Source organism: Alternaria incomplexa (assembly GCF_024043165.1).
Source record: "Alternaria incomplexa strain BMP 0042 chromosome Unknown scaffold_23, whole genome shotgun sequence".
Classification (NCBI taxonomy): Eukaryota; Fungi; Ascomycota; class Dothideomycetes; order Pleosporales; family Pleosporaceae; genus Alternaria; species Alternaria incomplexa.
This window is the reverse complement of record NW_026249872.1, coordinates 112,418-135,658: the sequence shown is the minus strand read 5'-3', so window position 1 is coordinate 135,658 and position 23,241 is coordinate 112,418. Positions and strand designations below refer to the sequence as shown.

Here is a 23,241-nt window from a genome sequence, read left to right as displayed (position 1 = left end):
GAGAGAATCGTTTGGATGAATTGTATCCCTTAACTACGCAGATATTACGTATGCGTGACGTAGCATCAGCCACGTAGTAGCTAGAGTTAATGATAATCACGACGTTCTCGCTCCGCGGATGGGATGTGATCGCCAAAGCACATCATGATCACGACTTCTTCGGTCCGCTGATTCGATGTAGTCGTCCTGCTTCACTCGGGTGTATAACCGTCCAGAGAACTTTTTTCGACCATAACTAATTCTTGGAGCCACTCCAGTAGTACCGGAATCTCATCATCATTCGTGTGTTGCGCCGTGAATGTGTACTTCGTCTCGAAGGCAGTGTCTATGCCTGGGAATCCCAGCGTGGCAATGACAATCTGAATTGCCGTCAACACGCCGCCGTGTAAGACTCACTTCCGGCTAGCCTCGCTACCTCAAGGTTCGGTGCTCATGTCATTGAGGTATGTTTCGGCACGGTCGAAGAGCTCAGTGGGCTACTTCTCGTATCTTTTGAACTTCCAGATAGCGCAGGGTTCTTTGATCTGGGCGTATCAGGATGCTTTAGGCGTCGGGCGCGGTGGTGGTGGGTAGCGAATTCGGCGCCCGCGATTACCGTCCGCTCGGATGTGGTGTGTTGGCCGAGGACGTGTGACGCCGGTGCTGGTTTGCGTTGGAGTCGACATGGTGGTTCTTTGTGAAAGCCACACAAGAAAAGGCAGGTGTTCGATTTTGGTTGGCAAGTTAATCTGAAATGCTGTTGTGATCCGCAAGTTTCAGTTTTGCATGGGGGTCCCTATATATACACTAAGATCTGCTGGGTAGAAGGTCTCCGTGGTTGGGTATGATTCCACGCGCCACACTACCCTGGTTTTGTTCTGACGCATACCTGGAAAACGAGCCAGTCACAACCTTTGCGACCCCAACGAGATCCATACATGAAGAAATTCGCAAATCAAAGACGTCGAAAAAGGGACGAGTACGAGGGGCGCCGTTCATCGCACCTCGACTCGCGCACACGGCATGCGTTGCATGCGAAAGCAATGCGCCGCCGCTTGTCAGTGGGTGCAGCCGTGTCCGCGACTGATTACGAATCCGCCGTGGTCATGGTGGTGGTAAGGGCGACGGCGTCTGGACATGTTGTTCTCTAGCACAGACGGGATATCACGTGTCCGGTTATTCCCGTCCGGGCTGTGGTAGCGTCTACCTAGTGCCAGGTAACCCGGGGTAATCGCGTTACGCCATCTAGTCACGCCTCAAGCCAACGGGGCTACCACGCATCACGACACCGCCCAAGTGATGCAATCTTCATTACACTCAGCGGTCTACCTACTGCATCCTTGCATCGCCTGTCCGTCGCTCCCCACAACCGTGCGTCATAGTTGCGCTAAAGTCGTAGCACAAACACCACCCTGTACACCATAGTCGGAACCATGAACAGCGACTTCCACGTTACCATTGTCGGTATGTATATCTGCACACCAACCCATGTTCTATCCCATATCACTAACAGGCCATCTAGGCGCAGGCATTGGTGGCCTCGCCCTGGCAATGGCGCTGCACAAGAAATGTGTTCCCTTCACCCTTTACGAGGACGCCAAGGAGTTTTCAGCTGTAGGGTATGTTCTCATCACTATGTCCCTCACCTATGCTTCCTGTGCTTACCTAGGTACTTGATAAAAGTGCTGGTATCGGCTTTGCGCCAAATGGCATGCGAGCCATGGATCTGATTGAGCCTGGATTCCGTCCCTTGTACGAGAGGATTTGCGTAGGGAATAAGGGTGCCGACAAACAAGACATCTTTTTTGAGGGCATGCTTCTTAGTGAGGGTTTGGGTATGGATCTTTTTCTGTGCCACATTCCTTCTCGCTGTGCGTTTTGTTAACATGATAATGCAGGCAAAGACCAAGCATGGTACGGCAAGTCAGCTTGGGGCCATCCTGATTTCGAGCGCAAGTCTGTATGTGCTCTAACTTATCGCTATCACACGAGTATCGCTAATTGGCACTAGGCGCATCGCAAGACGCTGCTTGACATCATGACCAGCTTCATCCCACGACAAAATGTCAAGTTTAACAAGCGCCTCGTCAACATTGAACAGCTGCCAACCAAACTTGTCCTTACCTTTGCCGATGGAGAAGTCGAAGAAGCGAGCATTCTTGCTGGCGCCGACGGCATCAAGAGCACAGTCCGCGAGCATGTCCTGAAGCCGCAATTTCCGGACCAAGTAGCGCCAGTCTACGCTGATGCGTATTGCTACCGTGCTGTCGTTCCAATGGCTGATGCCGAAGCTATTCTAGGAGATTTGACCGACGTTGCGAAATTCTACTTTGGCCACAAGCGCTGCGCAGTAACGTACCGTATATCAGAGGGAAAGGTAAGTCAGGACCCATATCCAAGACCAAAGAAATATCCCCATACTTATCGCTTCCTTTTGCAGGAGTTCAACTACCTTTTGTGTGTCACAGATGAGCAAGGCTGGGACCTGGACAACGCTGTGACAGAGAAGGTCTCACATGAAGCCATGATGGCTGATTTCGAGGGACCAGGCGTCGATGACCGCTTCCGCCAGCTTTTGGCCAAGGCAAATCCAATTCGATGGGGCTTCTTCCACCACTTGAGGACTTCGACATATTACCGAGGCCGTGTGGCTCTTCTAGGTGATAGCGCACATGCGTCATTGCCATTTCAGGCAGCGGGCGCTGCTCAAGGCGTCGAGGACGCTCTGGTCCTTTCGAATATATTGTCAGAGATTGCCAAGTCATCGCGACAAGAAGCAGATAGCGACGCAGACATCGTTGCTGGTCTCAGCGCGTACGACTCAGTACGCAGGCCACGCGCCCAGAAGCAACTGGAGCAGGCAGCTGAGGTTGCCCGTATGCTATTCTTCCAACACGAAGAAGCAGGAGACGACATGAGCAAGATCTTGCCTCGCCTTCAGCAGGGTCGATTTGATTGGCTATGGTTTCACGACGTGCAGGGTGACGTTGACAAAGCCTTGTCGAGAATGCAAAAGCCGGACCTGGCGTAGCCGCGTCAAACCCGCTTGTTCCGCGATGCGCTAGCCCGATAACAAGCTCAGCAGTTAAGTGCGGGGCAACACGGGTAACACTGACAGGTGGTAATGGGCGTGTTGGACTCTGCGACTAGAAACTATACTCAGGGTGCATCTCCCGCTTCTGATTACGAGATCGGTCAGATAACAGGCGCCTGAAATCATTGCCGGCATCCTACTCCAACCCAAGCCAACACACGCCATTGTCGGTCAATCCACGGCCCTCTACAATATGCCAGACACTCCAGTGCCCTCTCGTCTGACCCAGCTGCCACTAGGTGACGAGGCGCCACGCTACAGCACTTCCGAACTACGCGACTACTTCCAGCGCATCCGTCTCCCCCAGAAATATCTAGACACGCCCATACTATCAGACAAAACGCTAGCCACAACCAAACAGCCCGGCCTCCCCTTCCTGCAAGCCCTAACCAGACACCACACCAGCCACATCCCCTTCGAGAACCTCGAGCTCCATTACTCTACCCACAAAACCATCACACTCAACCCACAAGCCCTGTACGCCAAGATAGTAACCCAGCGCCGCGGCGGCCGCTGCATGGAAAACAACACCTTCTTCGCTACCGTGCTCCGCTCTTTGGGCTACGCTGTGCGCAACTGTGGCGGCCGCGTGTCGCGGGCCATGAGCCCTTACCCCGAGGTGCGTCGGCAGCAAGCGGCCACATACGATGGCTGGAACCACATGCTGAATCTGGTGGGATTCGATGATGGGGGCTGGTACGTCGCCGACGTTGGCATGGGGGCCATGGGACCCAACATGCCTTATCCGCTGCAAGATGGATTTGAAACGACGAGTATAGCGCCCCGGCTTATTCGTGTCCAGCGACGCGCTATTGCGGAGTCGTATGGAAGGGACTCGAATGAGATGTGGTGTTATGACGTTTGCTATAATCCTGGGAGTGAGGAGGGTGAGGGTGAGGGTGAGAGGAAATGGACGCCGGTGTATTGCTTTACGGAGACGGAGTTTTTGCCGCAGGATTACGAGATCATGTCTTGGTTTACGTCTACGAATCCGGCTTCTTTCTTCACGAAATATGTGACTAGTACGAAGATGCTCATGGACGATGCGGGAGAGAGGATTGTGGGCAGTGTGACGCTTTTTGAAGGCGGGGTTAAACAGAGTATTGGGCTTGACCGCGAGATTGTACGGGATTGTGCGACGGAGGAGGAGCGTATTGCTGCTTTGAAAGAGATTTTCGATATAGACCTGACGGAAGAGCAGAGAAAGGGGATTCCAGTAGAGCTGAGACTGGGTTAGATTAGTCGATGCAATAGCTCTTCTCTTTCTATTAGCCTCTCTAGATTCTCTGCCGTCTCTTCATACCAAGTCGTCAGAGTACCTTCTTCGACATACCCCATGTGCGGTGTGAGTAAGACCCTGCTCTTGCCTTTGACATCCCAGTCTTCGCTCCGCCATGGGCTGTCGGCAGGAAGAGGCTCGATGTCAAACACGTCGAGCGCGGCGCCACGAATGCGCCCGTGTCGCAGTGTGTCCAGCAACGCAGCTTCGTCGACAAGCGGGCCTCGCGAAGTATTGATCAAGAGGCCGGTTGGTTTCATCCACCCCAGCTCCTGTGCGCCGACGATACCGCGTGAGCGTTCGCTGAGGACGTAGTGCAGACTTACTACGTCGGAAGATGTGAAGAGCTGTTCTTTCGTGACTACTTTGAATGTCTTCTCGTTCGCATCTGTCATGCCTCCGCCAGTCACAGGCAGCCCGCACTCTTCGGCGAGCTTGTCGACCTTCTCCTGTGTCAGGTTCGCACTCCAGCATACGACTTTCATACCGAAAGCGAGAACGCCAACTCTTGCTACATGCGCTCCGATCCTTCCTAGGCCGACCAAGCCCAATGTCTTCCCCTGCAACCCCATCGCGAGCTCCGTCTGCCATCCAGCCGGCACACCCTTGCCCTTAACAACAGCGTCGTCCGCGGCAACGTTCCGCGCAAGCCCCAGTATGAGCGCCCAAGCATGTTGTGTCGTTGGATGCCCACCCCCCTGTTGGACTGGCAGCGACCGTGGAGACGTACCACTACCCTTCCCATCCGTCCTGCCCTTGCCAGGCGCAGCGCACACCGTAATACCCATATCCTTCATTGTATCCAGATCCCAACTCTGGAAGTTGCCGCCCGTCGCGAATATAACCTTGAGGTTCGGCAGTTGGCGGAGCAATTCGCCCGGAAACGGGGTGCGTTCGCGCATAGTGGAAAGCGCGGAGAAGGGCCTGAGGCGGTCGACGAGGGCTTTGCGGTCGGCATCTGATATTTTCGGGTGCGCGTACGACGGTAATGTGTCGGTGAATACGGTTGTCTCGACTTTTGAAGGGTCAATGTGGGCGAAGTGCTGGGCTGCTATGTTATGGTAGTCATCGAGGACGGCGAGCTTGATGGGGAGGGAGGCCATGGTGCGTCTAGACAAGTGTGGAGAAGAACGGTTCAATAGCTGGAAGTGACGGGATGGAGAGAGATGTTGGAGGAGCATGGCGCTGTGGTTATATGATGCATCACCGCGTACCGCAGGTAGCTATCTCGGCACTTGAATCGGAATGAACTGAGGGGTTCATTGGTGCAGGAGTCGATTTATACGGCTTACTGGGATTCAGCGGAAAAGCTCAACTAGAGCTGCTACTTTGCCGGCGACGCCGAATTATGTTGGTTTTCATTGCGCGGAGGGAATGCGCGGCTCTATTGTGGCGCGTAGACGACGGAAATGGTGTTGGATATTCGGATAACGCTGCGTGACGTGCCGTGCTAGCTTACTAAGCCGACCTCGGGAGGAGCTCGGCTTCGGCGCGCGGCTTCCTCGTCACTCCATCCTGCACCACCTCTTCAATGCGGCTTGACTCACTGCACCAGGACAACAACTCAATGACAACATTCAAAGATGCGATGGATCTATTCGAGGCCGAATTTCAGAAGGTGAGTTTTACATTGACATCTACTAGCACCACATCTGACTTTGCATAGGCCCTCTGTGGGAGCGTCACCGGCCAAGTTGGCGGGACTATGCGCACATTCCTAGAGACTGAGAACCTGTCGCCATATTACCGCTTGAAAGCTTGCATGGTTCTAAGCACGGCTGATGAGGAGAACGAACATGAAGAAAACTTGGCAGCAACGCGATATTGGCTTAAGAAGGCCACGGAAGCTTTAGAGGAAACGAAGCGCGTCTACATACACAACCCTGATGATGCAAAGTTGTTGCAGACCACAGCAGACACGATCGAGGAGGAGAATGAAGCTCTCCGAATGCGGGAAAAGGCCTTCTTTAGTGATGATGACAGCGATGAGGCTGGATACTAGAGCGGTATTAGGGCGCAGGCGCGCGAGACGTACTTCAAGCTCCTAGGCGCAGGACCTTCGGATCCCGTCATAGGAAGCAACACTGAACCACGCGCTACTTCGGACCCAGAGACTACTCGTGATGATCCCCAGCTACTACTGCGAAGCACGCCACTGTTACTACGACGAGCTTGCACTTTACGCGGCATTGACATTTCACCAGCATATGAAGTATGCGCTTGACATGGGCGGCAAATGGTATAGCCACCATTTGCGCGATACTGCCATAGATCTTCACAGCTGTGTTCATTCAGTCAGTTAATTCCATTAACTTCATTCCAGGGGGCCGCCTGCTTCAAGATAAGTACACATCACCAGAGCTCATGCTCGTCAATGACAATGCATCACTACGTAACCTGGTGCACTAATTGCAACTGTGTTTCCTCATCTTCTGTTCTTTCTGCATACTACCGCAGCGCGGCATCAACATGAAACTCCTTGTCAGCGTACTGACCTTATCCCTGGGCACGCATGCTCTGGCTTTCGATTTCGCTCTAGCAGCTCCTATCAAACGCGGCGAGCGTGCGACACCTACAATAACTAAGACGATATATCATACGGAAGTGCGAAGACTATCTACAAGCTTCAAGGACCACCATGTTAGGAGCGAAAGCTTGGTGTCTGACTCCTCTGCATCTGTCGCTGATGTTGTCTTCGAGGCTATGAACGGGGACACCGCGTCATCCATGGCAGCAGCGTTCCTTTGGCCGAGGGGAGCAAGTGGACAGAAGCCTACGATTTCCCAGCTACCGGTTACTGGCCTACCTGTGATTTTCAACGCGAGGCAAGTCGGATTCGTACATTTCGACGATGACACCAAACGCGAAGAGGCTCTTCATTCCGGAGTGACAATCGTCAATAGGAGGAGCACAGACCTCTACCATATCAAGATCGATCTCGCATCTGAAGGCTACATTTCAGTCTTCATGTCCAACAGCACAGCCTCTGCGTTCTGCAACAGCGAGGTAGAGCTGGACTCGGAGGGTGGGCCAAAAGGAGAACTACAGCTAGCTGTTCGGAATTCCACAAAGGTCGTGGCTATACCCGTGCAGCAAGAAGCGGCTGATAGCTTCTGCCTCCATTTCAAGAACGCGGAGGGTGTCGACAGTTCAACGAGTGGCAAAGCTTCTGGAAGCTTAACAGCAATAGCTTCGGTATCAGAAGGGAAGACGTCGGAGGTCACCCCCAGCGAGACAACGTCGGAGAGTGGAACCAAGTCATCCAAGCACGTGTCTACGATAGTCACCGCTTCAGAGACTGACACTGATGACTCGGCATCAGCAACATCCGCGACCTTGACCAGCAAAACCACATCTTTGAACACATTCGATATTACTCATGAAATAGATACTTCGAAGTCTACGAAGCATGTGCCTCCGGAGGCAACAGTCTCCGAGCCAGGATCTGCTATTTCCGAAACGGCAGAGAGCACGAGTAAGGCCACACCTAAGGCCTCGGACACGGAAGACACGATCAGTGACTATGAGACAACGAAGTCTTCTAAGCACAAGTCCACGTCAGCAACAGCTTCGGACAGTGACTTGGCCACTTCAGAATCGGCGCCCGATGTATCCAGCAAGCACAAGACCAAATCTACAGCGAGCGAAGCCGACGAAGAAGGATCGAAGACCGTCGAGGCTTCAGGCACACCAACGGTGTCAAAAGCTGCGAACGCCGAACCTTCTGAACCCGAAGATACCGCCTCACCTTCGACCAAGGCAAAGTCGAAGACTTCCGATGCTACCGAGACTGAAGATATACCGGAATCTGCGACATCGGTCCAGGAGTATCGAAGTCCAGCTGTAGACCCGGCAAACCCTGCTGACCTAGACACATCCACCACGCCCAAGGCCACACCCGCCGCTGTTCCTGTCAGCACAACTACGGACGAGCCGTTTACTGAAGCAAGCATAAACTCGTTTTACTCGTATATTAAGAGCTTTGTAGAGACTGCTCCAGATCTAGTCTCAGTTGCAGGTAGTACTGATCAGGCTTCGATAAAGACCACCGACTCTGCGAACGGGGCTTTGCGACGTGGAATACTAATAGCGCCAACGCCGGCTTTGATAGCTGCCAGGGCCGAAACTGATCGTCAATCGACGGATAACAGCATGACATATACTTCTGACTACAGCTGGAAGGGTGCCGTCTCTACTGCTTCAGCTTCCACTACGGCATCGAGTAATGCGGCGATCGGTAGACTGAAACCACCTTCTTTACTCTGGCGCATGTGGTACCCCGCGACTACCACCAAAATCATTCATTCGAGAAGCTTCAGTGGGCCTGGTGAAGAGCCTGAGCAGGAAGACGAGGGGTTTTTCAATATCGATGTAGAAGATGATGGGCCTACCAGGGTCATTGCTAGTACGAATGGAGTGGAAGAGGAGACGGCTGTTGCTACGAAGTTTGCGCATAAGCAGGAGGATAAAGATGGCGATGATGAAGGTATTGATGCGAAGGATGGAGACGAGGAAGAGGAAGAAGAGCTACTGGCTGATGGGGAGAGGGTACCTGACGAAGAAGCTGAGACTGATGAAGGAGCGGCTGGAGATGACGAGACGCCTACGTCTACGAAGAGCAAAGCGTCGCACACCAAGACTGCGGTAGATGAGGAAGATGACAGCACGCCAACCACCGCCACATCTGCGGACGTTGAGGAGAAGGTCCCATCCACCAAGACGAAACCTGCAGATGAGGATGATGACGCCGAGCCAACTCAAACTGCAGCCGATGACGACGAAGAGAAGGCGACATCCACCAAGACAAAACCGGTAGAAGATGACGATGAAACTACACCGACTTTCACTTCATTCAAAGATGTCGAGGAAAAGGCAACGTCTTCAAAGACAAAACATGTAGATGACGACGAGGAACCTGCCACGACTTCCAAATCTAAATCGAAATCCACCCACAAATCCAAAACCCCAATCCCCTCCCTCGTCTCAGGCGTATCGTTCGCTTTCCCCTCCAGCACGTCTCCAAACCCCAACCCAAACGCCGGAGCTATACCCACACCACCCCCAATCCCAACAGGTACAACCGCCCTCCCCATACGAACACAACCCATAATCTGGGACCCAGACTGTCCACATATCTCCACATCTACACTAACCGCACCCAACGGCGTCACTACAACCCTTCCAATGACTGTGGGACTGGGCTGTTGGCGCACGTTGCCACAGGCTGGGAATGCAGGGAATGGAGGGGATGGAGGGGATGGTGGGAATGGTGGGAGTGAGACGAGTGGAGCAAACGGACATATGATCAAGAGTAAAGCGTGGAATATTCTGATTGATGGGCAGAATGTGAAGTTGGGGCTGGTGTGTTGGATGGTTGTTGGGGGGATCTTTTGGCAGTGAGTCACCCAGTGACCCTTGTACTCATCCTTCACCCCACTTCCCTTATCCCTCCCGCCTTCTTCTCCGTTCTCCTACGTAGTACTAACCTATTCTATCGCTGCTCAGGTGCTTTGTAGGCCAACTCCAGTTTGTGAGAGGTGAATGGCATTTCGGCCGGAAGTTCGCATGGTACATACTCAATTTGGAGATGTTGGGTATAGGGCGTCGGCTAGGAGAAAGAGTCGAGGAAGCGCAGAGGGTGTGGAAGAAAGCAGAGAGGGAAAGGGAGAGGGTTGAGCGGTTGGCGAGACTGGGTGGGTAGTATTGTATTTGAGTTGTTTGGTTATGAATGGGGAGAGGGTAGTTGGGCTGAGGGGATGGCTGTCGCTTGGAGACAGGAGACTTCATGGCGATAGTCTTTTAATGCGATGCGAGTTGTGTTATTCTATACGTATATACAAAGTCTACGACTGTAATTATTCTGTATCTGGGTATCATATGCAGGCTATCATCAGACTCCAAACACCACCCCTCTCCTCTCAGGCGAAATTGCCTTATCCTTTCCTTTCTTGTCAGCCAGCCCTTACACCAACTCTCCTACCCAGCCCTAATAGATGCAGTCGTTTGCTGCTCTACGTTCTCGGAAAGCTAAGCAACAAACGACTGCATTTATTAGGGCTGGGCAGCAGCGTTGGAAGCGACGTTGGCGGTTGCTTCTACTACCTTTGCCCTCTTCCCTCTTTCCTCATAGTCCAATATTCCACGACGTTCTACTACGCAGCCCGAGTAAACCCGCCAGTTCCCCTATACTCCCTCCGAAGTAGCGCGAAACTGCCAAGAGGAACATTCACTTCCAAACCTCCCGTTACTTCCGAGAATGTATAAAACGAAGGAGCGGATTTACTCAAGCTGAGCATGAGGGTTGGGTGAAGAAATGACCGATTGATGTAGTCTCCACCACCGCCCCTCCCTCAGTGGAGGGGCGGTGGTGAAGATCACATCTTCCGCTCCCTCTTCGTACCATTTTCCTGGATTCCGACCTGCAGGTTTGGATGATATCTACGCGATATAGTGGTGGAATCTCCTATGTAAGACAAGGCAAGTTTCCTCTAAGATGATCTGAGGTCACTCGTCTTGTCCCACATAGGAGGTGCTACCACCATATCGCGTACACCCCACCCAAGCATCTGAGCTCCGATTGACACGAGCTATTGACTCCGTCTCTTGCTTCCCCCACCGTACACCACCCACCTCTTCAAGTAAGCAAAATCCTCGCATCCTCATGCATAATCATAACCTCCTCATTCTCAAAACTATACTTCCGCCTCACAATTTCAAACACAATAAGCCCCGCCGCGGTACTGGGAACCTGCTTAATCGTGCTCATGAAGAAGTCTCTGTAGAGATACTTCCTCCACCCACCAGCCCTCTTCGCTAAAACTTTGCACTGGGCAAACGTTTCTTCGTAGGCGTGGTAGTAGCGGCGGACGATATGACTAGGCTTGTTGTCTTGGTGGGCCTGGAAATCCAGGGCTTCCAAACGCCGGTAATGGACGTCTTGGATTTCGGTCAAGGGGTGCTGGATGAGTTGGGAGGTGATGGATGCGGAGACGCCGGCGAGGAGGAGGAACATGGGTTCGAGCATGTAGTGGGGTCGGATAACGGGGCGGTCGTCGTGGTCTTCTTGGAGGTAGGGGATGGATTTCTCCAGGAGAGTGTCGCGCGTCCGACTTCCGTAGTAACGGCTCACGAACTCGAGATACGCCTGGCTTTTCACTGTCTCGAACGTGCCGAAGAAGACTGCGGCGCCGAATGCGTCTTTCATGAAGGAGAGAGACCAGCCGGCGAAGATGCCTTGGACGCCGATGGATCTCAGTTTGTGCCCGGCGTAGTGCCACATTGTTTTGTGGCGGCCTTCGAGGATGTCGGCGGTGCGGAAACGGGTTTGCAGGGCGTCGAAAGGGGCTGCGATGACGGACTGGCATGAGCCGCCGATAAAGCCTGCGGCAAAGGTTATAGATGGGGGAGGGGGCGGGTAGACGCGTTTGGTCTGGTAGGAGGAGGGTTCGTGGAGGGCGGAGAGGGAGTGCAGGTAGGCTGTGTAGAGGACGGCGCCGATACTGGGGGGTGTTAGTATAGGTGTGCTGGTAGGAGAGGGGTCACATACCAAGTATTTGCCATCAGCGGTGGCAGCACTTGCTTTGGAATAAACCCCCATCCCTCAGTCCGTATCGCGTGCGCCAGAACCGCCGGCGTAGTCATCCTCCACGACCACTTTGCATCCGCCATGACATGTGGATTTATCGCCCTCGCATAGCTCATGTAATCTATTCTTCCCCTGAAAAAGGCTTTGACTGGTGCTCGGAAGTAGAAGGCGACCATCCTGGCAGCCACTGCTCGCATACCAGCGGCCTGCACACCCGTCGCTGGTGCCTTGTTGGGGGCTTGCGGGGCATCGGGCGTAGTTATCGTGGTGTCATTGGAGGCATCGCTTCGGAGAGAGACTCCAGCGCGAGGACTGGAGCCAGTCGTCATCGCATAGTGTTGGTGGTTGGGGAGGTTTGCAGACGCATGGGTGGGGTGGTGAGGGTTTTGAGGTGGATGAGGCAGCCGCGTGGGATGGTCACAAGATGGAAGTGACTTTGGCGTGATCAGAATGTTGGAGTCTACAACAACAAAAGATGATCAAAGTATTTACAAGAAGAAAACGTGACGTTGAAAAGTGTTGCCTAGGAAGATGTGGGGTTTATCAATGTCAGCTGTAGAGAGCTTTGCTAGGTGAGGTTGGCGCTAGTATGATTGTGGAGTTGAGAGGCGCACGGCCCCCCAGCGCGTACCTCGCGTCGCATCATCCTTTCGCGACTTTCTCATCGCTGCCTTCTCTCTCCCACCTTCTCCCTCGCAGCTACGCCAAACCGCCTGGAGGATATCTTCAGCGCATCCTCAACCATGGCGGAGAACGACATTGTCATCGACAAGGCGCTATTCCACGAGCGCCTCAACGCCCTCGTCACCAAGTGGAAGGCCGACAAGCGCTCCGGCGACGCAGTTTTTCAGGGCGCAAGCTCTATCGCGACTCTTGTGGGCAAGGCGAGCGAGCCGGGCATCTATTTGAAGCCGGCAGCGTTCCAGGTAAGATTGCGCATATCGACATGTGATGAACGGACAGTGAGCTGATGAGACCCCAGCTATGGCTGCTAGGCTACGAGTTTCCCGCGACGCTCTTCATCCTGACCCCCGACCTCCTCCAGATTGTCACAACCAAGAAGAAGGGTGAGTCTGCCAAGTTCACCCCAAAATGAGAATGGTTGCTAATGAGGATAGCTTCCTACCTTGAGCCACTCAAAGGTGGCAAGGTGCCGGTGGAGATTCTCGTCCGCGGCAAGGACGCCGAGGAGAACAAGAAGCAGTTTCAGACATGTCTCGAGACCATGAAGAAGGCGGGCAAGAAGGTGGCGGTGCTGAAGAAGGACAACGCCAACAACGCCTTTGCGAACGAGTGGAAGGCTGCATTCGACGAGGCTGGCTTCAAGGAGGAGGACCAGGTCGATCTGGCCTCCATCATGTCCAACGCCGCCTTGTCCGTCAAGGACGAGAAGGAGCTGGTAAGTCTGAACTCACATCTCCGCACTGGCATTACTGACCTTTTAGCGAACCATCCGCGACGCCGCCCGCGCCTCGAGCGCCCTCATGTCCAACTACTTCGTCGAAGAAATGTCCGACATCCTCGATTCCGAGAAGAAGATCTCCCACCGCGCCCTCGCCGACAAGGTCTCCAACAAGATCGACGACGCCAAGTTCTTTGAGAAGCAGAAGCTGTCCAAGACATTCGATTCGATGCAGCTGGACTGGTGCCTGCAGCCTACGATCCAGAGTGGCGGCTCATACGACCTCAAATTCGCCGCCGAACCCGACGAGAACAACCTGCACGCGGGCGTCATCATCTCTGTCCTCGGTCTGCGCTACCAGACATACGGCGCCATGATCGGTCGCACATTCATGGTTGGACCCAACAAGGAGCAGGAGACGGCCTACAAGCTGCTCTTGGCGATTCACGACCTGGTCATCAAGTCGATCAAGGATGGTGTCGTGGCCAAGGATGTCTACAACAAGGCGCTCGCGCATCTCAAGTCGAAGAAGCCAGAGTGGGAGAAGCACTTCCCCAAGAACCTCGGTTACGGTATCGGTACCGAGAACAAGGACTCTTCGCTGCTCCTGAGCGGCAAGAACACCCGTGTCCTGAAAGACGGCATGACCTTGGTAGTTCAGACTGGTTTGTCAGACCTCGAAAACAGCAAGCCGCAGGACAAGAAGAGCAAGAACTACTCGCTCGTCTTGGTAGACACCGTCCGTGTCAGCGCCGGCGACTGCGCAGTCTTCACCAAGGACACCACCTCAGATCTGGACGCTGTCTCGTTCTTCTTCGACGACGAAGAGGAGGAGGCCAAGCCCAAGGTCAAGAAGGAGCGCCCAGCTATTGCGCAGACCAACATCACCAAGACCCGCACACGCCACGAGCGAACAACAAACCAAGATGCCGAGAAGGAGGAGCAACGGCGACAGCATCAAAGAGAGCTGCACGCCAAGAAGCAGGAGCAGGGTCTTGCCGAGTACAGCGAGGGCGCAAAGTCTTTAAACGGCACAGAAGAGAAGAAGTTTAAGAAATTCGAATCTTACAAGCGCGACAACCAGTTCCCCAGCTCCGTCGCCAACTTGGAGATCGTAGTCGACAAGAAGAACCTCACAGTCCTTCTGCCGATCATGGGCCGACCCGTACCCTTCCACATCCACACCATCAAGAATGCATCGCATACCCCCGAGGCGGACTTCACATCTCTCCGCATCAACTTCCTCTCACCAGGTCAAGGTGTTGGCCGAAAAGACGACCAGCCGTTCGAAGACCCCAACGCACACTTCATTCGTAGTTTGACCTTCAAGTCGCACGACGTCGACCGCATCGACCAGATCACCAAGGACATCACAGAGCTGAAGAAGGACGTCGTACGAAGGGAGACGGAGAAGAAGCAGATGGAAGACGTCGTTGAGCAAGATAAGCTCATCCCCCTCAAGACCCGCAAGCCGCACATGCTCGACCTCATCTTCATCCGCCCCGCGCTCGACGGTAAGCGCATCCCCGGAAGTGTCGAGATCCACCAAAACGGTCTGCGCTACGTCCACGGCAACGGCACAGCGAAGATCGACGTCCTGTTCAGCAACATGAAGCACCTCTTCTTCCAACCCTCACAACACGAGCTCATCGTCATCATCCACGTCCACCTCAAGAACCCAATAATGTTGGGCAAAAAGAAGACAAAGGACGTGCAGTTTGTCCGCGAAGCCACAGAGATGCAATTCGACGAGACAGGCAACCGCAAGCGCCGCCACAAGTTCGGCGACGAAGAAGAATTCGAGCAAGAACAAGAAGAGCGAAGACGCCGCGCAGCTCTCGACAAGGAATTCAAGAACTTCGCCGAGAAGATCGCCGACGCCGCCCGCAACGAGAACGTCAGCGTCGATATCCCTTACCGCGAGCTCGGCTTCAACGGTGTCCCATCCCGCTCCTCCGTCCTCGTCCAACCCACAACCGACTGCCTCGTCCAACTCACCGAACCCCCCTTTACCTGCCTCACCCTCTCCGAGATCGAAATCGTCCACTTGGAGCGTGTACAATTCGGTCTGCGGAACTTTGACATGGTCGTCGTATTCAAGGACTACAACCGCCCACCCGTCCACATCAACACCATCCCCGTCGAGTCCCTCGACCCCGTCAAAGACTGGTTGGACAGCGTCGACATCCCCTTCACCGAAGGCCCCCTCAACCTAAACTGGGCCACCATCATGAAAACCGTTACCTCAGACCCCCACCAGTTCTTCGCCGACGGCGGATGGAGTTTCCTGTCTAACGAAACTGACGACGAGGGCGATGGCGAGGAGGAAGAGGAGTCTGCGTTTGAAGTCAGTGAGTCCGAGTTGGCTATCTCGGATGAGAGTTCTGACGAATCGGACTTTGATGAGAATGCGAGTGAGGAGATGAGTGATGAGGGGAGTGAAGATGAGTTTAGCGAGGGAGAGAGCTGGGATGAGTTGGATAAGAAGGCGGCGAAGAAGGATAAGGAGGCGAGGGATGAGGGGGCGAGTGAGGATGAGGGGAAGAAGAAGAGGAAGAGGTAGGGTGCTTTTTTTGCGAGGGGGGATGGGGGTCGGAAGCAATCGGAACGGTTTGAGAAGTGCTTCGGGAAGTTTTATGAGAGGATTTTGGCGATGGATGCGGAAAAGAAGTGAGGGTGGATGGGGAAGGGGAAGTTGAGGGGTTTGTGTAAGATTAACTGCGTGGAAGGCGCGGTGATTGGATTTGGGTTCTTGACACCGTGGTCCTGCGTCTCCTCGAGGGGTAGGAGACGGAAAGGAAAGTAAGAGACTCTTTTCAGTGCGAATAAAGTTTTAATTTGAAGCCTGCGATGCACATATCCATTCTCTTAGTATCATTAGCATTTCTCTTCCTACCCTCTTGTCGGGTTTCTGAACCTCTCTATGCAAAACCACCCGCGTTAGTGCTGCGGACTCTATTTCCTTTTCGGGTGGATACAGAATGATAAAGTCCCTCCGCTATTGAAGTGTATCAGGTGAGAAGAAAGACTTCTCTGTCGTAGAATATAGTCCGGATGGCGTTGTCATAGTAAGCTAGAATTCCCGAATCTAATCCTGAGCTGTACGCTTCTTCCCTACTATACTTCCAGAACTACAGTGCCCTTGACATCATACACAGCTTTTTGCTGCCTGCACACGGGCACGTTTGCATATCAGCTGCTACATAGGTTTCAGACTCTCTTCTTGATCTTGAATCTGTTTGAGTAAAGAGTTGCGCTTAAGCACGCATTAGCTGGGAGTCTATTGAACAACAGATAGATTTTAGATTCTTCTTACATCTTGTCGGGCTCCTGCGGCGAGGAGGCTGCGGGTTTTGAGATCAAGCGGTACTCTCCCAGGCGTGGCTTTGATATCAAGCGGTAACCGGCCAGGAGTAGCTTTGGTGTCTTTCCCATCACTGGAGCTTGAGAGACCGGGTAAAGCGAGGTCAATAGGGCTTTCTTCAACCCCTGCAAGGTTTCGAAGTGGTCGGGGTAGGTATCTCCGAATGAGATGTGAGCGGAGTGATGGCGGTGCACGGCCTTCACGGTGACTATCCCATGGGTTTGAATGACCTTTGGAAGTTCCAGCGGTGGATGCGAGTTTTGAAGAGCCGGTCAATGGCATGTAACCATCTGAAATACTTCCAACTTCTATTATTTGCTCTAGGTCAGGTGTAATTGGTACCGGTTCTATGTCAACGTTTGGAATCGAAGGTTCTCGGGCTGCGCCAGTCTTCGAGGATTCCGGTACGTCTCCCTCTTTTGTTTGTATTGGGAAGCGAAGAGGTGCAAGCTGTCGTTCTTCGAGCTTTTGGGCAACGGTTGGTCGGTCCTCTTCTGGCCAATGACCAGCTAGAATCGGTGTTGCGTCCATGTCTTTCCGTGTAGCAGCTTGTGGCTGTATTTCTTCGAGTGTGTGATCTCTTCCTGGCTGAGTCGTCACATCGGAATCGTCTCCCCCCGGTATTGTCTCGACGCCTATAGAACCGGAGGGCTTGCCGCTAGCTAGAGCGCGGAGTTCATCATCGGCTGAAACCGAAGCTTCTGCTAGATGCGCTCTTTCTTCGACTGAAGGTGGTACCGGAGCTTTTCCCTTGCCAGTATTTCCCTGAGAATGTCCAGGCAACGTGTAGGCTCGCTGCTGATCGATTGCTGAGGGCTCGAATGGGGGCGAGACCGAATTCCCTTTTCTCGGAACTGCAGCCTTGTCTTCCTTTCGCTCTTCCAGATATTGGGTGAATGCAGGGAAGAAAAGCTGCTTCACAGCATCTAGGTGGAACGGCTGGCGGAATTTGAGTCGGAATGCTGGCTTGGGAGAGTGGCTTCGCCGTGGCTGAGACTCTAATTGATCTGGTTGAGGGCGCTGTGCTCGACCGTCTTGTTCTAGGGGCAAAAATGGCTGCGGCCTTGACGAGTTGGTGCTATCCGAGGATGGTCTGCTGTTACCTGGACGAGGTGATTCAGGATAGCGTTGAAAGTATTGTTCAGGCCGACCAGCCACTTCACGTCTCGAGGGTGAAGACTGTGCTGAATGTTGCGGAGATCCTTGTCCTCCTGAGCCATTACTTCTACTATCAGTGTCTGATCCATTCCGAGGCTCTTCCTCATTTTGTTTCATGGGGGTCGCGGCCGTATCTTCGCCTCGTTTATCTGTCTTTGACCGGAAGCAACAACTCCATGGGGGCCAGGTAAGCAGCTCAAAGACCAAATCGGGGAACGACTTCTGAGAATCGATATAGAGGCTCTGGAAACTCCAGATAGCTCGTATCAGAGTAGCGAGCGAGACGACGATAGCGATGATCTGACCGATCGAATAGACGTTGGAGCTAGGTTGGAGGTCGTACTCTCGAATAGTGACCTCGGCAACTACCATGGACGTGAGCGAGTATAGCGCATATGCCGTATACGATACTGATATTGTTGCAGAGTACTGTTTATACACAAGGCCAGCCTGGAAAGTAGCCCTTTTGACCCGTCGTTCTGGAACCTCCCATTCGAGCGCAATGATCTCTTTATCCGTTTCTGGCTTTGTCCCATTGGGCCTCAAAATCAGGACACGTCCCTCCCTCTCAGACTCATGAAACGGCTGGGTGTTGTACATAGAGTGGAAAGACGACTGACACCACATGATCCAGCGAAGCGTGTAGTAGATCCAGAAGAGAGAAAGCTCGAGACCAGAGAAGTCGTCACAGTCGCTTAAACTAGACCACCAGAAGATCTTGAGACATTTGCAATCTTCCGACGCGAATTCCCCCTTCATCAACTTGATAACCACTACCGGCAGGAATACTAGCCCCATAATTTGAGCTGGGATGAGAAGAAGCACTTGCCATCGAGCAGCTAGAGTCTGTTTGGCAGTGGCAGGGATGTGTAAAGAGACATTCTGGGCATCCAAGATAACCGCGCCAATTGCAGCATCGACGGATGTCAATGTCCCTTTGTACATTTGCACAACGAGTGCTATTATGAGGGCGACATGCGTAAGAATCAAGCCACCTCCGACTTCTTTTATTCCGGTCTCTTGTTTGTGTAAGTGACCGGAAATACTGATGACGAGTAGCATGCCGATTTGTAACCATATGGAGACTCGTACACCGACACCACTGATATCGGCATCCAGGTTGGTACCACATGCACTACGTGCGGCACCGTATGTGTCGCTTGTACCCGCAAATAGAGTAGATGTGATTATTACCCCGACGAAGGTGAAAAGTAGCGGAACGACGGCTCGGCTTACGTCCGGTTTTTCGAGAAGTTGCTTCGCTTTGCTGACCAAGGATATGCCGTCAGATGAAGAGTCCTGTCCCGGTAGCTGATTATCATGATCTGTTGGCAAAAGGATAATTCTCTTCCTGAAAAAAGCTACGTCGCTCGCAATGCAGATGATCTGAAAGGAAAGCCTAATCACGTGGGTCAGCGATCAGTCTATCAACGCCATGACGAGCCATACAACAGGAGGAGCGCCACCAGCCGAGACTCCCATGCAATCGCCATACCACATGTCAGAAGTCGAGATTTTGCGGCGGGTGTGTGACGCTGTGTGAGTGATTTAACATCGATGCTGAAGATGGCCAGAATGAAGGCATCGTCAAACCTAAGATGTTGACATTTTATCTGTTACGAGCGCGGCAAGGTCTCAGCTGAAGACAGCTGAATGCGCATGCATGCCTGTCAAGAGATGCGGGGGCTGCATATCGTGGAGGGCCTTTGTGGTGTTATTGGGCCAGCTAGAGCCTGTCGCACGCCCATGACCAGCCTGCCATCTCTTGCCAGGCAGGAGGTTTCGCGGCACAAGCAATACCGGTCACCATGTTTTTGCGGCATGATGTGAGAGCGCAGTCTGCAGTCTGTCGTCGCGAATCCAGTGGTATTATATCGTGATGGTATTACAATGAATGAAGACGCCAGGACGCCTTGTATCGCTTGGCGATTTAGCTGCTGCGGAAGCGAAGATGGAAGGATCTAGATTGTCGGGGGTTCGGCAATTGCATTTGCCAAGCATCACGTGATCGTGTTCCAGCCCTGAGGTACCCACCTAGGTAGGTAGGCGCCTGACAAGACCTCCAACACATCTTCTGTTCACGCTTTGCTAGATTGGCATCAACTCTGGGATTTTGATACATTATTGACGGCTTTCAAGTCGCTCCACCGACCATGATCTACATTGAGGTCCGCATTGAGTCGCGCAATCCGTGTACTACCTATCGTGTCCCCAGTATGTTTTCAACCGCCGAGTAGCAGATGCTAACTAGCTGTATCTACCTTCCAAGGTTAGTCAGCAAGTCTAGCTAATTGGCTGATTTGGCGTTTCAGTGCCCATAATCCTAAGCAAGGCGGCGGTTAAGAATGTTACTGAGGACATCACTGTATGGCGCTGCGGCACGGGGAGTCTGGAGGCCTGATTATCAGGCTGCCATGGGCGGCTGCACAAGGCCCGCATCAGCGCCACTATGCACCCTCGAATCCTACTCCACAACAAGTCGCAAATACAATTGCGCATTTCATAACCGAATGGACCTGTCGCAACGGCATGTCAACGTCTCACGGATAGACACAGCTTATCAGCATCCCAGTCAGTCTGCCAGGTACTGCGCAGCGAGCCTTGGGCGGCTGACTCGCAATCTCTGGGCCGTAATCATGTGGGGCTGTGGGCTGTGACAGGCGGCTACGTCGAACGCTACTGTTTCTACGCTCGAAATGTCCAACCACTACCCTTACTTTGGGCCTTTAACTTTCTGATTGGAGACCGCAGATTGCAAGTAACTCGGCTAGCTGTTGCTAATTGCTTTTGCTGCGCAAAATGCCACCCAAATAGGAATTATCCCGAGGTTCGATACAGCATTGTCAGACAAAAGATGCGGCTGTGGCGTTGCTATGTAACATTTTTACGCTGCACGTACATAAACGCCGCCCAGTCTGTTATGCGGGCTTACAAGCTAATTCTCATAATTTAGCCTCTGCAGTTGCAAACTGCTGACTGTCGCCCTGTTGTTTTTGCTCCTGTGCTATGGCGACCACACAGCAGAGCAAGTACCAGTACAGCACTTCTGAAACTGAACTCAGTTTCGCCAACAGTGAGGAACGAATACGTCATGAGTCGCGGATCAGTACCGATGCACCCCAGCTGGAACTCCTTCACCATGGCGAGCGCGATGCCGCCAACTCAGACGATTGTCTCTGCAGCTCACGCGAGAGAGTACCGAGTAACGCTTTGAACTATGAGCTACCGGACGCCCCTTTGTTCGAGAAGCAATCTGAACTATCTCTCGGCTGGCCGACATCACCGCGACCCGTCAAGATCTCCTTTGGTAGTACCGCCTGGAAGATTCTTGTTGATCTTCTCCTACTGGTTCTCTCACTCACATTCCTTGCTTTTGCTCTATTCGTAATCTGGTACAACGGCAAACCCACTAGCCGCCACCAGGATGCAGCTGAGAGGATCAAACAAGCTTCAGTATGGGTTCGTATATATCCGGGCGTGTCAGAAAGCTCATTCGCTCATCCTGCCTAGGGCCCGACAATCTATCCCATACTCTTTGCCTCAGTGGTTGGGAGAGCGACTTTTGCGATCTTGCTTTGGAGGCTTGGAAAAGGCGAACGAATCGGCATGTTAGACACACTTGCTAGTAGCTCTTCGCTCACCAGCACCGTGGTCTCACAATTGCAACTTCAAGCTATCAGCTATGTAGGCCTCGGTCTCATAGCTATATGGATACTGTCCCCTGTGGGCGGTCAATCATCTTTTCGACAAATAAGCTACGGACCAAAGGACATTCCTGAACATGTGGAGTTCTTTTATCTCGCGCCTAGCCAGTGGCTGTGGCCGCCTGATTACGAAGCGTTCAAGCCGACCTTGGATATTTCTTATCTCGCTGCCCTCATGAGTCAGACTACCGCACAAGGCTCTCCACGCGATACTTGGGGTCACATCAAAATACCTCGAATCGAGCATTACGAAGACACATCTCCTTCTGGGGACGAAGGCTGGTACAGGACAGATAACGGTACTCGAAAATCTTACTCTTCGTTTATTGGTGTTCCAATAAGTGGCACAGATTCACCAGAGTTCATTGACTACTCCACCAGGGTCCAGGCGAAGTACTTTCATCTGGAATGTGGTGCATACCTTGTTGATTCCGATGATTGGGACACCCAGTTCACATTCAACAGCACGAGGTGGCTAGGGAACATATATTGGAACGAAAACGTCATAAGACGCGCCGAGGTCCCTCCTGGTGAAGTCGAGCCTTTCGTGTTTGTCATTACTATGGATACGGTTCGCATCTGGAATTGTACGATTGAAACGACGTACGTGGAGGCAGAAATCACATGCTCTACATACGATGCCTGTGCTGCGGTTCGTATACGACGCTCTCGCCTCGCACACCCACCGGCAGCAAACACCCAACTGGGTCCGCTGATAGGGTTCGAGAACACACCTTGGGAATCTACGCTCTTATCTTCGTCCATTAAAGCTGGTTTAGTAGACACTTTCGACACTTTCAACAGGGATGTCCAGCCTGTCGATTCTATCGAATACAGCATGTATGGGCTCTCCCAAACCTATCTCGACGACCCGAGCAACATCTTAGGAAACACGGCTGGTCATTTTGAGGAGGCTGATCAGGCGGGTTGGGCCATACATCTCAGTCAGGTACTCAATGCATACTGGGCGACAATGAATGGCAAATACTCGCTTATAGGGAATTTCGACACAAACACCAACCGATCGAATGCAAACGTCTCTTGGTACCATCAAGACCAAGATAATATCACGAGCATGGATTCAGAGACCTGGAAGGACAGGCTCATGTTAGCGAGAGCATGGCCGAGTACAGGAACAAGACGCAGTAACGTCGAGGTCTTCAAAGCACATTTCGGCTGGGTCATTGCGCTTATCGTCTCGTCGACAGTGCTCATCGTAGCGAGTCTGGTGCCGTTCTACCTCCGCACCTTTCTCCCGCACGGCCCAGACGTGCTCATGAACTTCTCTAGTCTGGCTGCGAGAGATAATCCTTGTATAGCTTTACCGACGACCGGGACATATCTCGACGCAGCTGATCGATCGCGATTGCTGAAGGACGTGCGAATACGTTTTGGAGATGTCGAAGAGGGTGGTGAGATCGGGAGGTTGGCGATTGGACGGTTGGATGGGGATGTTGCGCCGCTGAGGAAGGGGAGGAAGTACGCGTGATGAACTTGGGAGGTCACAGTGATATACTCCATGAGCAAAGACATCGTCGACAACAGAAAGAGTGATTTTGTCTATGTAGTGTATCGTAGCGAGCGTTACCATTTGTCATGGATTGGACAAGGTGGGTGTTATCCAAAGGTATATATATATATATACAAGAAGGAAAGATCGTAGTATCGTGCGAGTG

The 23,241-nt window shown here is 52.8% G+C and overlaps 8 protein-coding genes across 8 annotated transcripts; 5 read left to right on the top strand and 3 right to left on the bottom strand.

The window, feature by feature from the left end:
- Positions 1–1,412: 1,412 nt before the first annotated feature.
- Positions 1,413–3,010, top strand: J4E90_010543 (uncharacterized protein; the record flags this gene model as incomplete). Its single annotated transcript, XM_051440055.1, has 4 exons — positions 1,413–1,443; positions 1,502–1,636; positions 1,878–1,939; positions 1,991–3,010. 4 exons carry the CDS (start codon positions 1,413–1,415, stop codon positions 3,008–3,010), a joined length of 1,248 nt encoding a protein of 415 aa, XP_051286097.1.
- Positions 3,011–4,306: 1,296 nt separating this feature from the next.
- J4E90_010542 (uncharacterized protein) lies at positions 4,307–5,455 on the bottom strand (the record flags this gene model as incomplete). Its single annotated transcript, XM_051440054.1, has 1 exon — positions 4,307–5,455. One exon carries the CDS (start codon positions 5,453–5,455, stop codon positions 4,307–4,309), a length of 1,149 nt encoding a protein of 382 aa, XP_051286096.1.
- Positions 5,456–5,883: 428 nt separating this feature from the next.
- Positions 5,884–6,354, top strand: J4E90_010541 (uncharacterized protein; the record flags this gene model as incomplete). The annotated part of the gene is made up of 2 exons (XM_051440053.1): positions 5,884–5,970; positions 6,019–6,354. 2 exons carry the CDS (start codon positions 5,884–5,886, stop codon positions 6,352–6,354), a joined length of 423 nt encoding a protein of 140 aa, XP_051286095.1.
- A 205-nt stretch (positions 6,355–6,559) lies between these two features.
- Positions 6,560–9,752, top strand: J4E90_010540 (uncharacterized protein; the record flags this gene model as incomplete). Its single annotated transcript, XM_051440052.1, has 2 exons — positions 6,560–6,564; positions 6,839–9,752. The coding sequence occupies 2 exons, from the start codon at positions 6,560–6,562 to the stop codon at positions 9,750–9,752; spliced, it is 2,919 nt and encodes a 972-aa protein (XP_051286094.1).
- Positions 9,753–10,986: 1,234 nt separating this feature from the next.
- J4E90_010539 (uncharacterized protein) lies at positions 10,987–12,266 on the bottom strand (the record flags this gene model as incomplete). Its single annotated transcript, XM_051440051.1, has 2 exons — positions 10,987–11,851; positions 11,899–12,266. The coding sequence occupies 2 exons, from the start codon at positions 12,264–12,266 to the stop codon at positions 10,987–10,989; spliced, it is 1,233 nt and encodes a 410-aa protein (XP_051286093.1).
- Positions 12,267–12,680: 414 nt separating this feature from the next.
- Positions 12,681–15,902, top strand: J4E90_010538 (uncharacterized protein; the record flags this gene model as incomplete). The annotated part of the gene is made up of 4 exons (XM_051440050.1): positions 12,681–12,863; positions 12,920–13,004; positions 13,056–13,336; positions 13,383–15,902. The coding sequence occupies 4 exons, from the start codon at positions 12,681–12,683 to the stop codon at positions 15,900–15,902; spliced, it is 3,069 nt and encodes a 1,022-aa protein (XP_051286092.1).
- Positions 15,903–16,640: 738 nt separating this feature from the next.
- On the bottom strand, positions 16,641–18,923 carry J4E90_010537 (uncharacterized protein; the record flags this gene model as incomplete). The annotated part of the gene is made up of 1 exon (XM_051440049.1): positions 16,641–18,923. The coding sequence occupies one exon, from the start codon at positions 18,921–18,923 to the stop codon at positions 16,641–16,643; it is 2,283 nt and encodes a 760-aa protein (XP_051286091.1).
- Positions 18,924–21,740: 2,817 nt separating this feature from the next.
- On the top strand, positions 21,741–23,054 carry J4E90_010536 (uncharacterized protein; the record flags this gene model as incomplete). Its single annotated transcript, XM_051440048.1, has 2 exons — positions 21,741–21,744; positions 21,916–23,054. The coding sequence occupies 2 exons, from the start codon at positions 21,741–21,743 to the stop codon at positions 23,052–23,054; spliced, it is 1,143 nt and encodes a 380-aa protein (XP_051286090.1).
- Between the last annotated feature and the right edge of the window lie 187 nt (positions 23,055–23,241).